The sequence below is a fragment of the Mesoplodon mirus genome (assembly GCF_964341445.2).
Source record: "Mesoplodon mirus genome assembly, chromosome: 5".
Classification (NCBI taxonomy): Eukaryota; Metazoa; Chordata; class Mammalia; order Artiodactyla; family Ziphiidae; genus Mesoplodon; species Mesoplodon mirus.
In genome coordinates, this window is record NC_138980.1 from 73431418 (window position 1) to 73451377 (window position 19960).

Sequence of the window (19960 nt, forward strand, 5' to 3'; positions counted from 1 at the left end):
CTATTTGCTATTGTAATACTTGAAATACTTTGTAATATCTGGTATGGAAAATTGACAGTCATCACTCTTGTTTTTCAGAATTTCTTCTGCTGTTCTTTCACATTCTTTCTTCTAGCTAAATTTGAGAATTATTTTGTCAAGACCCCACCAATTGATTTTAACTGGAATGAGATTAAATGTTTGGTGTAATTTTGAGTATCTTATTTCTTAACAACAGTAAGTCTTCTATCCAAGATCATCTCTCTCTAATTTTTTAAGTCTTTTTATATGTCTTCAGTGAGATGTTATAGTTTCATTCATTTCAGTCCACTGTGTTTTCTATCTGGCCGCTACTGGTACATAAGTGAGCTATTAATTTTGTCTGTCTGAGTACTGGCCCCTTTATGGTACTCGCTTATTAAGCCTTACACTTTTGGTTCGTTATCTGGAGCATATCCAGGTAAAGTATCATTTTTCTCCACCTCTTTAATATTCATCCCTCTCATTTCTTGCCTTCTATTGACAGTAACATCCAGCAAAATGTTGAGAGTCTGATATTGCCTCCTTTCCTCTTTCCTTTTTGTTTTTTCCCCACTTGATGTTTCACCATTCTGAAAAGATTGGTGCTGGTCCCACTTTTTATAGAGATATTCTTCATTGTAGGAAGAAAATATTATTCTGTTCCTATTTTATTGAGGTTTTTTTCCCTCAAGAAATGGATTTTGAATTTTTTTCAAAGGCCTTTTAGTGTCTAGCAAGAGAATCAAGTGGTTTTACTTTTTTGACTGCCTTTGACTTGCATATGATTAATTATAGATTTCCTAATAGTTAGTCATTGAAACATATTATACTTGGTCACAGTATGTTCTTTTATTGGGTTGGCCAAAAAGGTCGTGAGGTTTTTCTGTAACATCTTATGGAAAATAATACATCCTACCCAATAATACCATGCTAGGTTTGATTTGCTAATATTTTTATGTGGGTATTTGTTTTTTGTGTTTTTTTAATTTAATTTTTATTTCATATTGGAGTATAGTTGATTTACAATGTTGTGTTACTTTCAGCTGTACAGCTAAGTGATTCTACACATATACATATATCCATTCTTTTTCAGATTGTTTTCACATATAGGTTATTACAGAAATGGAGTACAGTTCCCTGTGCTATACAGTAGGTCCCTGTTGATTATCTATTTTACATATAGTAGTGTGTACATGTTAATCCCAAACTCCTGATTTATTCCTCCCCCCCCCCAACATTTCCTCCTGCCCGCAACCACAGGTCTGCTTTCAAAGTCTGTGAGTCTGTTTCTGTTTTGCAAATAAGTTCATTTGTATCATTTTTTCTTGGATTCCACATTTCGAAATCTGAGTCTGTTTCTGTTTTGCAAATAAGTTCATCTGTATCTTTTTTTTTAAATTCCACATGTAAGTGATATCATATGATATTTTTCTTTCTCTGTCTGACTTATTCGCTTAAGCATAATGATCTCTAGGTCCATCAGTTTTTTCTTAATTTTTATTTTATATTGGAGTATACTTGATTAACAGTGTTGTGTTAGTTTCAGCTGTACAGCAAAGTGATTCAGTTATACATATACATTTATCTATTCTTTTTCAAATTATTTTCCCATTTAGGTTATTACAGAAAATTGTGTAGAGTTCCCTGTGCTATACAGTAGGTCCTTGTTGATTATCTGTTTTATACATAGTACTGCGTATATGTCAATCCCAGACTCTGAATTTATCCCTCCCCCCAACCTTTACCCTTTGGTAACCATAAATTTGTTTTCTAAGTCTGTGAGACTGTTTCTATTTTGTAAATAAGTTCATTTGTATCATTTTTATAGATTCCTCATATAAGTGATATTATATGATATTTGTCTTTCTCTGTGTGGCTTGCTTCACTTAGTATGATAATCTCCAGGTCCATCCATGTTGCTGCAAGTGGCATTATTTCATTCTTTTTAATGGCTGAATAATATTCCATTATATAAATGTACCACATCTTCTTTAACCATTCATCTGTCAATGGACATTTAGATTGCTTACATGTCTTGGCTATTGTAAACAGCGCTTCAGTGAACATCAGGGTGCACACATCCTTCCGAATCATGTTTTTCTCTGGATATATGCCCAGGAGTGAGATGGCTGGATCATATGGCAATTCTATTATAAGTTTTTTAAGGAACCTCCATACTGTTCTCTATAGTGGTTGTACCAATTTACATTCCCACCAGCAGTGTAGGGGAGGGTTCCCTTTTCTCCACACCCTCTCCAGCATTTATTGTTTGTAGACTTTGTGATGATGGCCATTCTGACTGGTGTGAGGTGATATATCATTGTAGTTTTGGTTTGCATTTCTCTAATAATTAACAATGTTGAGCATCTTTTCATGTGCCTCTTGGCCACCTGTATCTTTTCTTTGGAGAAATATCTATTTAGGTTTTCTGCCCAATTTTTGATTGGGTCGTTTGTTTTTTTAATATTGAGCTGCATGAGCTGTTTGTAACTTTCGGATAATAATCCCTTGTTAATCGTGTCATTTGCAAATATTTTCTCCCATTCTGTGGGCTGTCTTTTCATTTTGTTTATAGTTTCCTTTGCTGTGCAAAAGCTTTTGAGTTTAATTAGGTCCCACTTGTTTATTTCTGTTTTTATTTCCATTACTCCAGGAGACGGCTTGAAAACCATATGGCTGCGATTTATGTCAAAGAGTGTTCTGCCTATGTTTTCTCTAAGAGTTTTATAGTATCCAGTCTTATTGAGTTTATTTTTGTGTATGGTGTTAAAGAATTTTCTAATTTCATCTTTTTACATGTTGCTATCTAGTTTTCCCAGCACCATTTGTTGAAGAGACAGTCTTTCCTCCATTGTATAGTATTTCCTTCTTTGTCGTAGACTAATTGACCATAGGTGAATGGGTTTATTTCTGGGCTTTCTGTTCTGTTCCATTGATCTGTACTTCTGTTTTTGTGCCAGTACCATATTATTTTGATGACTGTAACTTTGTAGTATAGTCTGAAGTCAAGGAGCCTTATTCCTCCAGCTCCATTTTTCTTTCTCAAGATTGCTTTGGCTATTCGGGATCTTTAGTGTCTTCATACTAATTTTAAGATTTTTTGTTCTAGTTCTGTGAAAAATGGCATTGGTAATTTGATAGGGATTGCATTGAATCTGTAGATTGCCTTGCTTAGTGTAGTCATTTTGACAATACTGACTCTTCTAATCCAAAAACATGGTATATCTCTCCACCTGTTTGTGTCATCTTCGATTTCTTTCATCAGCATCTTATAGTTTTCAGAGTACAGGTCTTTTGTCACCTTAGGTAGGTTTATTCCTAGGTATTTTATTCTTTTTGATGCAATGGTAAATGGAATTGTTTCTTTAATTTCTCTTTCTGATCTTTCATTGTTCGTTTGTAGGAATGCAAGAGATTTCTGTGTATTAATTTTGCATCCTGCAACTTTATCAAATTCATTGATGAGCCCTAGTAGTTTTCTGGTAGCATCCTTAGGATTTTGTATGTATCGTATCATGTAATCTGCAGTGAGAGTTTTACTTCTTCTTTTCTAATTTGAATTCCTTTTATTTCCTTTTCTTCTCTGATTGCCGTGCCTAGAACTTCAACACCTATGTTGAATAAAAGTGGTGACAGTGGACATCTTTGTCTGTTCCTGATCTTAGAGGAAATGCTTTTAGCTTTTCACTGATGAGAATGATGTTAGCTGTGGGTTTGTCATATATGGCCTTTAGTATGCTGGAGTATGTTCCCTCTATGCACACTTTATGGAGAGTTTTTATCATAAATGGGTGTTGAATTTTGTCAAAAGCTTTTTCTGCATCTATTGAGACAATCATGTGGTTTTTATTCTTTAATTTGTTTATGTGGTGTATCACACTGATTTGTGGATATTGAAAAAGCCTTGCATCCCTGTGATAAAACCCACTTGATCATGGTATATGATCCTTTTAATGTATTCTTGGATTTGGATTGCTAGTATTCTGTTGAGGATTTTTGTGTCTATGTTGATCAGTGATATTGGCCTGTAATTTTTGTTTTTTGGTATCTTTGTCTGGTTTTGGTAACAGGGTGATGGTGACCTCATAGAAGGAGTTTGGGAGTGTTCCTTCCTCTGCGATTTTTTGGAATAGTTTCAGAAAGATAAGTGTTAACTCTTCTCTAAAGAGTTTGATAGGACTTCCCTGGTGGCGCAGTGGTTGAGAGTCCACCTGCTGATGCGGGGGACGCAGGTTCGTGCCCCGGTCCGGGAAGATCCCACATGCCGCAGAGCGGCTGGGCCCATGAGCCATGGCCGCTGAACCTGCGCGTCTGGAGCCTGTGCTCCACAATGGGAGAGGCCACAACAGTGAGAGGCCCGCGTACTGCAAAAAAAAAGAGTTTGATAGAATTCGCCTGTGAAACCACCTGGTCCTGGACATTTGTTTGTTGGGAGTTTTTTAATCACAGTTTCAATTTCAGGACTTGTGATTGGTCTGTTCATATTTTCTATTTCTTCCTGGTTCAGTCTTGGGAGATTGTACCTTTCTAAGAATTTGTCCATTTCTTCCTTAGTATTTCTGTCGTGTCCATTGTAACGTCTTCTTTTTCATTTCTAGTTTTATTGATTTGAGCCCTCTCCCTGTTTTTCTTGATGAGTCTGGCTAAAGGTTTATCAGTTTTGTTTATCTTTTCCAAGAACCAGCTTTTAGTTTCATTGATCTTTTCTATTGTTTTCCTTGCCTCTGTTTCATTTATTTCTACTGTGATCTTATGATTTTTTTCCTTCTACTAACTTTGGGTTTTGTTTGTTCTTCTTTCTCTAGTTGCTTTAGGTGTAAGGTTAGATTGTTTATTTGGGATTTTTCTTGTTTCCTGAAGTAAGATTGCATTGCTATAAACCTCAGTCTTAGAACTGCTTTTGCCGTGTCCCATAGGTTTTGGATCATTGTGCTTTCATCTTCATTTGCCTCTAGGTATTTTTTAATTTCCTCTTTGATTTCTTCAGTGATCTATTGGTTGTTTAGTAACATATTGTTTAGCTTCCACATGTTTATGTTTCTTGGGGTTTTTTTTCTTATAGTTGATTTCTAATTTCATAGCATTGTGGTCAGAAAAGATGCTTGATATAATTTCAATTTTCTTAAATTTACTGAGGCTTGCTTCTTGGCCCCGCATGTGATCAATCCTGGAGAATGTTCCATGTGCACTTGAGAAGAATGTGTATTCTGCTGCTTTTGGATGGAATGCTCTGTAAAAATCAATTAAGTCCATCTGTTCTAATGTGTCACTTAAGGCCTGTGTTTCCTCATTGATCTTCTGTCTGGATGATCTGTCCATTGATGCAAGTGGGGTGTTAAAGTCCCCCACTACTATTGTGTTACTGTCAATTTCTTTTTTTATGGCTTTAGTATTTGCCTTATATATTGGGGTGCTCCTTGTTGGGTACCTATATATTTACAATTGTTATATATTCTTCTTGAATTGATCTCTTGATCATTATGTAGTGTCCTCGTCTCTTGTAATAGTCTTTATTTTAAAGTCTATTTTGTCTGATATGAGTATTGCTACTCCAACTTTCTTTTGATTTCCATTTACATGGAATATGTTTTTCCATCCCCTCACTTTCAGTTTGTATGTGTCCCTAGATCTGAAGTGGGTCTCTTGTAGGCAGCAATATATACGGGCCTTGTTTGTGTATGCATTTAACCAGTCTGTGTCTTTTGCTTGGAGCATTTAATCCATTTACATTTAAGGTGATCATCAATATATATGTTCTTAGAGCCATTTTGTTGTTTTGGATTTCTTTTTCTTTTTTTTGCGGTACGCGGGCCTCTCACTGTTGTGGCCTCTCCCGTTGTGGGGCTCAGGCTCTGGAGGCTCAGGCTCAGCGGCCATGGCTCATGGGCCCAGCCGCTCCGCGGCATGTGGGATCCTCCCAGACCGGGGCACGAACCCGTGTCCCCCGCATCGGCAGGCAGACTCTCAACCACTGCGCCACCAGGGAAGCCCTGGATTTCTTTTTGAAGGACTTTTTTCTTCCCTTCCTCTTTGTTCTCTTCTCTTGGGATTTGACGACTATCTTTAGTGTTGTGTTTGGACTACTTTTTATTTTTTTGTACATATCTAATGTAGATTTTTGGTTTGTCGTTCCCATAAGGTTTTGATATAGCAGTCTATACATATACAAGATTATTTTAAGTTGTTGGTCTCTTAATTTCCCATGCATTTCCAATATCCTGCATTTGTACTCTCCTTTTCTCACAATTGCTGGTTTTGATATCATATTTGTGTGCAGATGATTTCCTTCCTTTACTATATGTTTGACTTTACTGGTGAGCTTTCTCATTTCTTGTTTCTAGTGTGTTCTTTTCTTTTCAGCCTACAGGAGTTCCTTTAGCATTTGTTGCAAAGCTGGGCTGGTGGTGCTGAATTCTCTTAGCTTTTGCTTATCTGTATAGGTTTTCATTTCTCTGTCAAATTTGAATGAGAGCCTTTCTGGGTAGAGTATTCTTGGCTGTAAGTTTTTCCCTTTCATCATTTTAAATATATCATGCCACTCCCTTCTGGCCTGCAGAGTTTCTGCAGAAAAATCAGCTGATAACCTTGTGGGAATTCCCTTGTACGTTATTTGTTGCTTTTTCCTTGTTGATTTTAATATTTTTTCTTTGTTTTTAATTTTTGTCAATTTAATTACTAAGTGTCTTGGTGTGTTACTCCTTGGTTTTATCTGCCTGGGACTCTCTGCACGTCCTGGACTTGGGTGACTGTTTCCTTTCCCATGTTAGGGATGTTTTCAGCTATTATCTCTTCAAATATTTTCTCAGGTCCTTTCTCTCTCTCTCTTCTCCTTCTGGGACCTCTATAAGGTGAATGTTGGTGCATTTAATGTTGTCCCAGAGGTCTGTTAGCTTGTCCTCATTTCTTTTCATTCTTTTTTCTTTATTCTGTCCCACAGTAATGATTTCCACCATTCTGTCTTCCAGCTCACTTACCGTTCTTTTGCCTTATTTACTCTGCTATTGATTCCTTCTAGTGTATTTTTCATTTCAGTTATTGTATTGTTCATCTCTGTTTGTTCTTTAGTTCTTCTAGGTCTTTGTTAAACATTTCTTGTATCTTCTCAGTCTGTGCCTCCATTCTTTTTCTGAGATCTTGGATCATCTTTACTATTATTACTCTGAATTCTTTTTTTCAGGTAGATTGCCTATCTCCACTTCACTTAGTTGTTCTTCTGGGTTTTTATCTTGTTCCTTTGTCTGGGATATATTCCTCTGCCATCCCATTTTGTCTAAATTTCTATGTTTGTGGTCTCCTTTCCACAGGCTGCAGGATCATAGTTCTTGCTTCTGATGTCTGCCCCCTGGTAGGTGAGGTTGGTCCTGCTGCTTGTGCAGGCTTCCTGGTGGGAAGGACTGTTGCCTGCCCTCTGGTGGGTGGAGCCGGGTTTTGTCCCTCTCTTGGGCAGAGCCGTGTCAAGTGTTGTGTTTAGAGGCAGCTGTAAGCTCAGTACAACTTTAGGAAGCCTGTCTGCTGATGGGTGGGGCTGGATTCCCACCCTGCTGGTTGTTTGGCCAGAAGTGTCCCATAGTGGAGTCTGCAGGCTGCAGGGTGGGGCCAGGCCTCATTGCCGAAATGGAGAGCTCACACTGATCAGTATTCTGAGCCCTCCACCGCCAGTGTCCTTGCCCCCACAGTGAGCCATAGCCAACCCCTGCCTCCCCATGAGACCCTCCAAGACCCTCAGGTAGGTCTAGCCCAGGCTCCTATGGAGTCACTGCTTTGTGCTGGGTCCCAGTGCATGTGAAATCTTGTGTGCATCCTCCAAGAATGGAGTCTTTGTTTCTCTCAGTCCTGTGGAGCTCCTGCACTCAAGCCCTACTGGCCTTCAAATTCACATGCTCTGAGGGTTCCTCCTCCTGATGCCAGACCCTCAGGATGGGGAGCCTAACATGGGGCTCAGAGCTCTCACTCCTGTGGGGGAACCTCTGTGATATAATTATTTTCCAGTTTGTATGTCACCCACCGGCAGGTATGGAATTTGATTATATCGCAGAAGCTCCCCTCCTACTGTGTCTTTGTGGCTTCTTCTTTGTCTTTGGATGTAAAATATCTTTTTTGGTAGGTTCCAGTCTTTTTTGTCGATGGATGTTCAACAGTTAGTTGTGATTTTGGTGTTTTTGTGAGAGGAGGTGAGCATAAGTCCTTCTACTCTACCATCTTGTCCAGAATCCTGATTTGCTAATATTTTACTTGGGATTTCAGTATACCTAGTGCTGACTGAGTTAGGTCTGTAATCATCTATTTTGTGCTCTCTTTGGCAGGTTTCCATGTCCAGGTTATACAGCTTCATTATAAAATTTGGGACATCTTCTCTGCTGTATGCTCTAGGAATTATCTGTTCCTGAAGTGTACAAAAGAACTTCCCTATGAAACTAATCAGGGTTCTTTGGGGGTTAGTAGTGCCTTTTTAAAAACAGCTTTATGGACTTTTCTTTGTAAAGGAGCCGGTGACGTAGGTGTGCCGAGACACCGTGAATTGAAGGAAAAAAAAAAACCTGAATAGGTCACCAGAGTAATTCAAGGTAAACTACAAATAAAGGATAACTGAGGCAGCAGAAAAAAAAAAAGGAACAGCTTTATAATTTATATACCAAAACTGCACGTATTTAATCTGTACAATTTGATGAACTTGTACATGTATACGCCTAGGATACCACCACCACAATCAAGGTCACAGACATACCCATCACCTCCACAAGTTTCCTTGTGTCCCTTTGTTTTTCTTTTTGTTCGTTTTTGTGGTGAGAACAGTTAACATGAGATCTGCTGTCTTAATAGATGTTTAAGTGTACAACATAATATTGCTGATTATAGGCCCTATATTGTATAACAGATCTCTAGAACTTATTCACTGCATAACTGAAAAGTAGTGCTTTAAAATGTTTTAAATGCTCTCTTCTTGATTCCATGTAAATACTTTAAAGTTTCCTTTTAAGTGATTCATTTCATTGAGAGTTTCATGTTTATTACCTATAATTGAACAAAGTACTTCCATCTTTTTTCATCTCCTCTGTGTTCTTTATTTTTTTCACTAAACAAACTTGCCAGAAATTTGGCTATTTTATTCATTTTCACAAACATCCAGGTCTCAGATTTATTAGTTCCACTCTTTTTTGGCAAATTGATTCATTCCTTTCTGCTTCTATCTCTATTGATTCTTCCCTCACCTTCTTTAAGTTTACTATGTGGTTGCTTGGCAGGCTTATATAAATAAATGGTGATCTAGCAGGAGCCCAAGGTTATTCACTCCCAGGTCCTGGCCGCCCACGTTCTAGAGCCCGGGCTGCTCTACCTCCGTCTCCAACTCCCCACCAGTCCAGTGTTCCTGGGCACCCCCGCTCTATCTCTGTGCTTCTGAATCATAGCCTCTTGAAAAAAACTCTGCTGTCTCTGCAGCTTGAACCCCATTCCTCTCTTTACCACAAATTCAGGGTATAGGAAGTTTTCCTAGATAAATTACTGTTTCTTCCTTCTTTGAACCAAGGGGAATCAGAGAAGAGAGATCCACTTCTGTGTTCTGAGCATTCCTCCAGATACGCCTTAGCTAGAGCCCCTTTTCCTTCGTCCATCCCAAGTGGCCTGACCCGTGACAAGGACCTTCTCCCACACCCTGGGACTCTCCCCCAGAACTGCAAACAGAGAGAAACCAAGGAAATGACTCAGATTTTATTATTGTTTGGTCTGTGTGTGGTTAGTCATGGGTGCCTCTGAGCTCACGTTATGGAAGCAGCTCTGGCCACTCTGAAGGTGGGTTTGTGCCCTTTGCCAGCTATCCATTTGGCTTTGTCCTCGGCCCCCTACTTTGCCCCATAGGTCAACCAGAGGAAAGCCTTGAAACTCAGGCTAAGTTGATCAGATTATTACCAGCCTCCTGGGTTTTAACAGGACCTGCAGCATCTGTTTCTCACAATAAGGTAATAGAATTTTTCTTTTGTCCTCAGCCTACCCAAGCACAGATCACTAGAAATCTTCACGTTCTAGGATCAACATTATCACTTCCTTCTAATATATGCGTCAGTTTGTTCCACCTCTAGTCCCAAGAAAAATCTCTCTCCTAACATACTGGGTCACTTTCTTTTTTTTTAAGTTATTTTTTTTTTAATATTTATTTAGGCTGTGCTGGGTCTTCATTGCGGCACGTGGGATTTGCGTCGTGGCATGCAGGATCTTTCAGTTGCAGCATGCGGACTCAGTTGCGGCATGTGGACTTCTTAGTTGTGGCATGCAAACTCTCAGTTGCAGCATGCATGCAGGATCTAGTTCCCCAACCAGGGATCGAATCCAGACCCCCTGCATTGGGAGCGCAGAGTTTTACCCACTGGACCACCAGGAAAGTTGCCCTGGGTCACTTTCTTTTATCGGACAATAGGAGTGTCCAGATAACTCTGGAAAAATGTAGTTGCTGGCTTCAAGGCAAAGAATGCATCTCCCAACTTTCCAAAAGGTGTATGATGTGGTTTTTGTTATTGTTGTTGTTTAGTTTAATATCCAGGTGCCTTTACAGAAGCTCTCATAAACCCTTTTTGTAAGTATATAGAGAAAAATGCATGAATAAGAGCCCCAAATTCCACTGAAAATGATAATTATTTTATTTCCTGGGCCCAGAGCTAGGGGTAGGAGGGAAGATCCTCCAGACAGTCCTCACTCCTTCCTGCCCCACAGACAGCCCATGTAGGAAAGGCCAGAGGGTAGAGGGTACTGATGCTCATCTGATGAGTGGACCTGGTCACATCCCCAGCCCTGAACTTGACTGCCAGGACCCATGGGTGAGTCAGGAGCCAAGGAGGGCACACTTGCCTTTCACCCATGTTCTGGGGATGAGAAGTGGAAAAATAAAAATGACCCACTGGAAAACCAATGGTCTTCCCTAGAGCAGTGATGTAATTAGGAGCCCTGCCAGTCAGTGCCCATAAGTACTTTGTGAAGCACTTCCTGCAAGAAATTAAGCCCCTGTCCAATGGCTTTCCGATAAGAGAAATAATATATCTGAATTTTATTCATTCAGAAATAAATTTTGGCAGTTGTTGCTCTTTACGTGTAGCAGCTGAAACAGCCTTAAATATTTGGATGTCTCTCTGATCATATTTAGAATAATGATGAACGCCATGAATTACAGCGTACAAAGCCTGACATGTTTATTGTCAGCAATCCATTTTATAGGCCTTTCTTTTAGGGCTTGAGTTGCTGCAGGATGGCTGCAAGCTGGTTACAAAGAGAACTCCAGAGTTGTCTCTCGGTTCAGCCCTCTGGGCAGGGTCTCAGAGTTGGACCACAGGCCTGAGGCAGGTGAAGGCCTTTTCTCACCAGCACTAACTCTCACCCACAGTGCCACCCGTCATCCGTGTCTATCCAGAGACCCAGGCACAGGAACCCGGAGTGGCAGCTAGCCTGAGATGTCACGCAGAGGGCATTCCTATGCCCAGAATCACTTGGCTAAAAAATGGCATGGATGTCTCAACCCAGATGTCGAAACAGCTTTCCCTCTTAGGTAAGAGCTCCGCTCGGTGTCTCTTGGCCATTATTCCCATCAAGTTCAAGCTGACGCTCTCCCCAGGAATGAAAATGAGAGGAGTGACTTGTTTCTAAGTCAGACGTTCGGGGAGCAAACAGATATCTCCCCCAGTTTCCCTGCTTTCTGGACTCACACAGATCTTTCTGAGCACAATGATGAGACGCTGTCAATCAGGTCCCAGGTCACCTGCAGTTCATTTCTGCTGTTCCAGCCCTTCCTGGGCGTATATCAGGGTACTGGCTGCCCTCAGCCCTGCTGAGGGGCTGTGCTTTTAACCTCAACACTCTCAATAGAAGGGAGAAGGGATAAGGATGGAGGTCCCAGCTGAACAGGCCGCCCTGAGCACTGTCCCTTCTACAGCCAATGGGAGCGAACTCCACATCGGCAGTGTTCGGTATGAAGACACAGGGGCGTATACCTGCATTGCCAAAAATGAAGTGGGTGTGGACGAAGATATTTCCTCCCTCTTCATCGAAGACTCGGCTAGAAAGACCCGTGAGTCCACGCTTGCCTTTGAGCTCCTCACTGAGCTGGTTGGGGGATGTTGGGTGGCAAGGGCCACAGCCACCAATCATGAGCCCCTTGAGACGGGTAAACCTCATATCCTTCTGTGCTCAAAGCTGGGGACAGAGGGTGGCCAGAGGTGGGTAGACCTTCCCTGTAAACCTAGACAACTCTGGAGGCATAGACAGGGAAACTCTGGACAGCAGACAGAACCCAGGACCACAAGGAAGCTCGCGTATCATATCCCCAGTTCTGCCTCCTACTTGCTCTGTCCCTCATCCACAAAAGTGTTCATGCTGACCACGCACCAGCTGCTGCTGCCCATCCACAGCCCAGGAGCTGGCCTGTGCACTCTCACACACCTGTCTTTACTCCAGGGATTGTTGCCCACCAGGGGTGCTAAGCAGGCTCTCCCTCGTAGCTACTGCTCCCCAAGAGACCCTGCAAGGTTGATTTCATGGATATGGGTGTTAGACACGGTCTCTTTCCCTTGATCAAAGGCTCTAAGCTGAGTCTTTATCATCAAGGGAAAAAATCAGAAGTATTGCAGATGGTCCTCCTAGGGAGAATCCTAGCAGAAAACCAGCTTGGTCCTGGAAGTAGACCAGGAGGTCTGGGGGAGACGTTGCTTGCTCTTTATCACCCACAGAAGAGGAGAGTCCCATTAGCTTCTGTGATCCTGTAACCTGATTCGTTAGGAACCAGAAGGGTCCTGAGCCCTGGAAGCATTTGTCCACATCCAGCGTCCCCCCTCAGTATTGCTGGGGCCATGAGCGGTGCAGGTTCTAAACATGAGGGACTAGATAGCAGTATGTGCATGAACTGACTCACTACACGGAAGGTTCTGAAGTTGCTTTCCTCTTTTTTTTCCTTCCCTCCATCACATTCCTGCTTTCACCGTTCTCTGATGCTGCAGTTGCAAACATTCTATGGCGAGAAGAAGGTACCAAGCTTTCTTATTCTGTGTCGTGCCTGTGGTCACGTGTGTTCATGGTTCCATAACAGGCCATCTTTCCATAAGCCACCAACAGCTTTTCCAGACATCAAGCAGTCCCCACAAGTGGGGTCCACTGGCCAAATCAGATGGGAGAGGGGAAGTCCATGTCAAAATCAAGTGGCACGCTTGAGGCAGATTTAAACTTACTAGTGTCTTTAACGGACATTACACGATTAGAATTTTTAAAACGAAAGTTTCCATTTAAAGCAATTTTGAAACCTCCACTAAAGCCAGCTTCTTGGCAGGGGTCCTGGTCAGAGCTGGGCCTTAGACTTTTTTCCTGTAACTGATACTGGTGTTGGGGTTTAGTGTATACTTTGAGGAAATGCTGAACTAAAAAGCTACCATGATTTCTGTAAATGTATGTTTACATGTATATTTCTAAATGAATGGGTTTTTAAAATTTATATCTATCTAACAATCTGTAGATATTAGGTTGGGCCATACAAAATTGCCATTTTTGTATATCAAAAATGGTCTAATAACATGGCTCCAAAAATAGCGGGCACATGTGGGTGCTGGGTTAAAGAGCCCGAGTCACTCTGTGGGGTGTACATGCATTCGTGGACCCCAACCCTACCTATGAACCCCTCCACCAGAGAGTCCAAATCCCCTGAGGTAACTTATTCTCCAGCTAGGTGGACAGAGGGACGGTATGAGAAGCAGCAGAAAGCACCATGCAATTTCGGGGCTAAGCACTAAATTTCCTTCTTTAAAACCCATCATATTTCCTCATATTTTTTCCTTAAGAACTTCCATGTTACCTGCAGTCTAGCATATGCACGCATACACGCACTCAGAGTAATTTCCTGAATGTCACGCACAAATGCTCACACAGTAAGTCTGGGAGCAAAACAAAGGCAGAGCCTGGGAAATGAGGGATTGCTGCCCGTGGGCTTTAGGAATCCTCAGAAGGAAAGTCAGAGCAGCAGTTGCTAATCATGGACAGTGGTCCCTTGACACCGCCTGAACTTAGTCCCTAGGCCACAGTGCACACAGAGAGCTTTGGCTCTGTGTCTTTAAAAGGTGTTTTCTGAGGGGTGTTTCCAAATTTCAAAAGTGGAGACCTGCAGAGAATGCAGGAGGCCCTGGAAAGTGTTAAATGCAGCTCTGGAGGCCCAAAGGCCAACTTAAGACCCACAGCTGCCTCGGGGCTTTAGGCTGGCTGATGCTGCGCTAATATTGGACAGCCCAGCAGCGAACAAACTCCTTCACGCCTGGACAGCTAGCTGCTCATACCCCCCCTCCCTGCTCAAACTCCAGGCCTGGAGATAGGGAAATACAGAAGCAAAAGCAAAGAAGCCAGCAGGGCTCCAGGGCGCTGTCAGCTCTCAATAGGAGCAGTGAAATGATGGGCGCGAAGAAGCAGAGAAAGCTCCTGTGTGCCCCCTTGGTCAAGCTAATCACAAGCAGAACCTTCCAGGGGCTGGCTCGTGAGGCCAGCTCTCTGGTGAAGTCAGTTATTTGTGGAGCAAGGCCTTGTTGAGCCTCACGTTGCACTGTCAACCGTGACAAGGCCCGGTGCTCAGCCTGCAGTGTAACCACAGCTGCAAAGCCCACGTGGGCTCTACGAAGCTTCCATCTCATGTGGGTTCTTCCAGCTACTGATTTTCCAAAAACCTTGGGAGGCTATTGCAGGGTGTGTGGTCTTGCAGGGACTTTGACCCCCTCTGGCCCCTACAGGTTTGAGTGAGAGAAGCGTGCCAGGTGAGAGTGTACAGAAGAGAAAGTCCTCCTGGAGACAGGATAGATTGGGGTCAGAGCGAATGTGTACTACCTAGCCCACTCCAAACACTGGGCTGCCGTGTAGGAGGCGCTGGCCTGCTTCATCTGGCTCTCAGGACAGGCTGCCCAGCACTCCAGGATTCCCACTGGGACTTATGCAGTGCTCCTGTGTGCTCCCAGTTTCTGAGAGGCTGGCTTCTAGCTGTCTTTAGTGGCAGGAGCCCTCCTGCCCGGAGCCCCTCTCAGCACAGAACCAGAGGCAGGTGAGGCTGTGTCACACAGTCAGGGACCTCTGTCCAAACTGGGAACCACAGGCACTGGTGAAAATGACCTGCAGAGCCCCTGAAAGCAAGTGGAACAGTGATTCCTATTTGCCTGTTTTATTTTCTAACTCACTGAAAACTTACCCAGCTAGTCAGTTAAGTCAATACACTGGTTTTCTCAGCATGACTGGAAAGAGAGAATTTTCCACATAGCTAATTCTCTTAGAATCCATAGCAATCTTTTCAATGTTTTACCTTCAAATGAAATGAAGGGAGGGAGGAAGGGGAGGGGAGAAAGAGGGAGAACTCTAGACCTTGCCCACCCTTGTGCCATGTGGACCTTTTATGGAGAGCAGGGTGAGGGGACAGAGCCCAGGGCTGGCGCACGAAGGCACAAGGCCTCAACCGAGCCCCTCCCCGTCTTGGACCTCGGGTTCTTTGTCTTTAAAATAAGGAGGCTGAACTAACTTGTCCCCAAGGCCCCTTCTCTGCCGGTCTGAGGAGATTTCTCCCCAGACAGTCCTGGGCTGGGATGGGGGTGCAGGCAGGTGGCCTAACCAGGCTGTGGGCTCCGTCGCCTGGCCTGGGGCTGCTGTAGGGAAACTGGTAGGGCAGATGTTGGAGCAAACTGTCTTGAAGGAAGGGCCACGGGCACAGACAGGCCTGGTTTGGACAAAGGAATACCAGCCACAGCTTGCTTAGGCCCTCACATCCCAGGTAGCAGCACGGTACATAAATGTGTTTAAAAAAAATAAAAGCCTTTGCTTTTTTGGCATCACCTGATCCATTCTGATTTGACTGGTTGACAAGGACCATGGGAGACTTGGCCTTTCAGAACAGAAAAGGTCAAATGTATGTCAAAGCCAAGGCTATCACTTATTTGAAAACTTGGGTTGGCGGCCAGCCCTGGATGACCCGGCACAGGTATGCGTGTCTGGGAGGACAGCCTGGGGATTGCAGAGCCCTCGGTGTACATACTGATTCGCAGCCCTCGGGCACTCGCTCCCCACACACTGCCTGCTCATCTCTCTTCACCCCACCTCGACCAGGCCTTGTACTCTGTGCCTGTATCAGACGCAGCCAAGCTGTAGGTTTCATCTGTGCCTGATGTGGCATGTGACCCTGCCTGGGGACCAACTGCTAGGAGGGGCATAAGTATGGCTGTGCTTCTCCTTGCAGGTCTCAGTGTGGGAAACATGTTCTACATCTTCTCCGACGATGGTATAATCATCTTGCACCCAGTGGACTGTGAGATCCAGAGGCACCTCAGACCCACGGAGAAGATCTTCATGAGCTACGTAAGTGTCTGTGCCTGGGGCACGTCCACCTCACACACAGCATCCTGAGAGGCAGCCTTTCACCATGTGTGCCACTTGATTTCTTAAATTCCATTTGCTAGGGCCTCCCTGGTGGCGCAGTGGTTGAGAGTCCGCCTGCCGATGCAGGGGATACGGGTTCGTGCCCCGGTCTGGGAGGATCCCATATGCCGCGGAGCGGCTGGGCCCGTGAGCTATGGCCGCTGGGCCTGTGCGTCCGGAGCCTGTGCTCCGCAACGGGAGAGGCCACAACAGTGAGAGGCCCGCGTACAGCAAAAAAAAAAAAAAAAAATTCCATTTGCTACATGCGATGTGGCTCCAGATGTGGTTCAAGGCTAAGGAAGGAGTACATGAGGCTTAAACTCTCATTCCTTCCTCCAGCGGCCACTTGCATGCACTGAGCCTGAGGGGAGGCCCAGGGCGGACGGATGGGTTCCTGGCCTCTGCGAGTTTGCAGTCAAATGACGGAAACAGAAGTGTGAACAGACAGCTGCCAAACAAGTGCTGCTAGAAGGATGTGTAAGGTGCACTGGAACACTGAGGAGAGAGGCCTCTCCAGACCTTGGGGGATAAAGTCAGAGAAGGCTCCTGGGGCAGGTGATGCCTGAGCTCAGCTGTGAAGAACAGGTGGGAATTGGTGATGGGTTTCGAAAGGAAATGTCATGAATATGGAGCACAGAGGCATAAAACATCAGGTCACATTCAGGGAACCGCAAATATTCTCTATGCCTGGAGGGACGAATGGATGTGGGAAGGGCCTCAGATTTACGATGACCGTAGGTAAGGGTCAAAGCTGAGGAGTTCTCATGGGAAGCACTGAAGAACTTCAAGTGAAGGATGGCCAGGATCAGGGTGCTTTGGGACCTGTGCAGGGCCTCACGGCGGGTAATGATCAGAAGGGTTGCACTAGAAACACAGAAGGGGGTGAAGAGGCTGTTGTGATCACCCAGGTGAGGGTGGTGACCTGGGTTAAGCCAGTGGTGGTGGGAATGGGAAGCACTGAGTAGATTTTAGAGCTTGGAGGCCCTCAGTGGCCTCCAGGGAACAAGGGAGCGAGCTTGAAATGTGTGAATGGCCCACACATCAGAGCTGCTGTGAACAAATAAGAGGCCAGGTAGAAAGTGGCAACGTGACATGCAGTGGGCAGAGGCAAAAGAGATGATTGCGGGTAGCAGGTCCAGAAAAGCCCTTCCAACCCTCAAGACCCAGCTGTCAGGAGGCGTCCTCCAGAGCTGTGCTCCCCCGGCCCACGGCTCTGTCCCTCCCACCGGTATCCCACTCGGCCTTGTGTTGGTGGTTTCTTGCTCGAGGTCTGACCTCTTCTTCTAATCCCTAGCGACTTGAGGGTAGAAGTATGGCATTAATCCAAGAGTCATCTAAAAGCCCCCACATGCCCTCTCCTTGAAGACAGACAGTGGATAAAACTGGGGCACAGAAACGGGCTTGGAGCTACTGGAGCGAGTGGGCCTGGTCCAGACAAGTTCCTGAGACAAGTGTGTTGCATTGCTGTCCTGACTGGTGGTGTACCTCAGAGCGTCGCATTTCTCACATTTGCAGCTTGGAAGCAGCTGCTTTCCAGGCTACTTCCTTTGAATTAATCGTGTTTTAAAGTATTACCTCTGATAAGTTTTCCCTCCACGTGATAGCCACAAAACCATCGAGAAAGAGTGGTCCTAGTAAATTTCTAGCAGTTAGGTTTGAATAATTGTAACCCATCACATTGGCACTAATTTCTCATACATTTGCAATAACCTAACCTGTAGCTTGTAGGGGACATCTCTCAAATCCTAACCAGGGTTCAGTTTTCCGAAGAAACTGGAACAAGACACAGTAAGAGAGGTCTCGTAGGCATTTCAGGCAACACAAGACCTCCGTGAGCTATGGAACAGTCCCAAATAACATTTTCCTCATCTAAAAAATGTCTAGAACCTCACAGGAGGGTTACAATGAGCTGACCCTCTTTCTCAAGTGCTGAGTGAGTAGGAGGTTGGCATCTCATCTCCGGCCCCTCTGCTGGATGAGATGTCCACTTTGCCCAGCAGGAAGTGGCAGGATTAATAGGGCACAGGCTTTAGAACAGGATCTGCACAGGTGGGTTCAGGTCCCACCTCTGTCACTCAGCAGGCTAAGTGGCTTTAGAAAAGTTACTTAACCCCTCTAAGCCTCCGTTTTCTCACAGGCAAATGGGGGTTCTTGTGAGGATTAAATGTGATGACAGAGAGTGGCAAGTGTAAAGGGAGAAAGACCTGTTTCAAAGCTACTTAGCCATTTAGGAAAGAAACGGGGCTGGAGATGGAAAGTAGAAGAACTCCGAGATTTAGGAGGCAATCTCTGTAGTCCTCGAGGACTAATTCACAGTGACTTGTGTGGGAGAAGGAAGAATCAAAGATGGTGTTCCTGCTTTGGACTTGGCTGACCAGATGCTGATGAGGACCCAGAGGAGGAGCAGGGATGGAGGCAAGGACCGGTTCAGATGCGGATGGTTGTGTATGAGGTGACTGTAGGGGAACCACGTGGGAACTGGGGAAGGTGGTTCTGAGCCAAAGACAGATCTGGGAGCCATCAGCATGAGGGTACTGACGAAAGCCCGGATGGGAGACCCGATCGCCAAGGGTGCATGTGAGTGATTTGAGTCGGGCGCCTAGCACAGAACCCTGGGAGGCATCAGCAGTTAAGGGGCAGATGCACCGAGAGGAACCACAAAGGTTGAGACAGTGTTGGACACGAGTCATGAGGAGAAACATGAGAATGTGTATCATGGAAGACTAAGGGAAAAGAAGGTCCCCCTTTCTCTCATTTATTCATTCAACAAATATATTTTAGGCACCAATTCTGTGTCAGGTGCTTTACTAGGTGCTAAGAGTATGGCAGTGAGCCCAACAAAGAGCGTGCTCTCAAGGTGTTTTCTATCTAGTGAAAAAAGAAAGACTAAACATAGGTAGACAGACAAATGCAGAAGGTCAAGTGGTAGATGACAAACGCAGCAAGGTGAGGCAGTGAGGATGCCAGGGCGCTAAGCTAGGTGAGACCAGAGAGGGTGTCTCAAGATGACGACACGTAAGCTGACACCCAAAGGACATGAGGAAATAAACCAGGTAGACATCTGATGAACAGCCAGCTGCACGGGCCCTGGTGCAGGAGGGCGGCGTGAGTGCAGAAGAGCAAGCATGCCGTGTGCGCAGGAAGGATGGGAAAAGGAGAAGAAAGGCAGAGGTGGGCAGAGGAGCCAGAGTGTTCAGGGCCTCGCTGGCTTCAAGGAAGACTTGGACCCTGTTCTGAGCAAGAAAGAATGTTCCTGTGGTGGAGGGAGTTGAGCTGACTTGTATTTCACAGTGATCCCTGTGGTTTCTGTGTCAAGAACAACTAGCAGGAGGCCAGGGTGGAATCAAGGAGCACAGTCTGAATGCTGTAGCAGTTACTCAACGGACAGATGTGGCTTGAGCCAAGGTGACAGAGGTGGCAGTGGTCGGAAAGTTTAATTCTGAATATATTCTTGAAGGTAAAACTGAAATGATTTTTGATGCACTGGATGAAGGCTGAGGGCATGGGGAGAGAAAGCAGTCAAAGATGACCTGAAAGGTTTGGTCTAAGGAATTAAAAC

The 19960-nt window shown here is 44.4% G+C and overlaps 1 protein-coding gene across 5 annotated transcripts in view; it reads left to right on the forward strand.

Moving 5' to 3' along the window:
• Nucleotides 1-19960, forward strand: part of FSTL4 (follistatin like 4) — a 728090-nt gene that overhangs the window by 685304 nt on the left and 22826 nt on the right. For 3 of the 5 annotated variants that reach the window (XM_082624020.1, XM_082624019.1, XM_082624021.1), the window contains 4 exons: nt 11369-11530; nt 11915-12049; nt 12975-13001; nt 16223-16341. In XM_082624020.1, coding sequence (XP_082480146.1) covers nt 11369-11530; nt 11915-12049; nt 12975-13001; nt 16223-16341 — 443 coding nt within the window. The remainder of the gene's footprint in view (nt 1-11368; nt 11531-11914; nt 12050-12974; nt 13002-16222; nt 16342-19960) is intronic. The other 2 variants (XM_082624022.1, XM_082624023.1) reach the window with 2 other exon arrangements.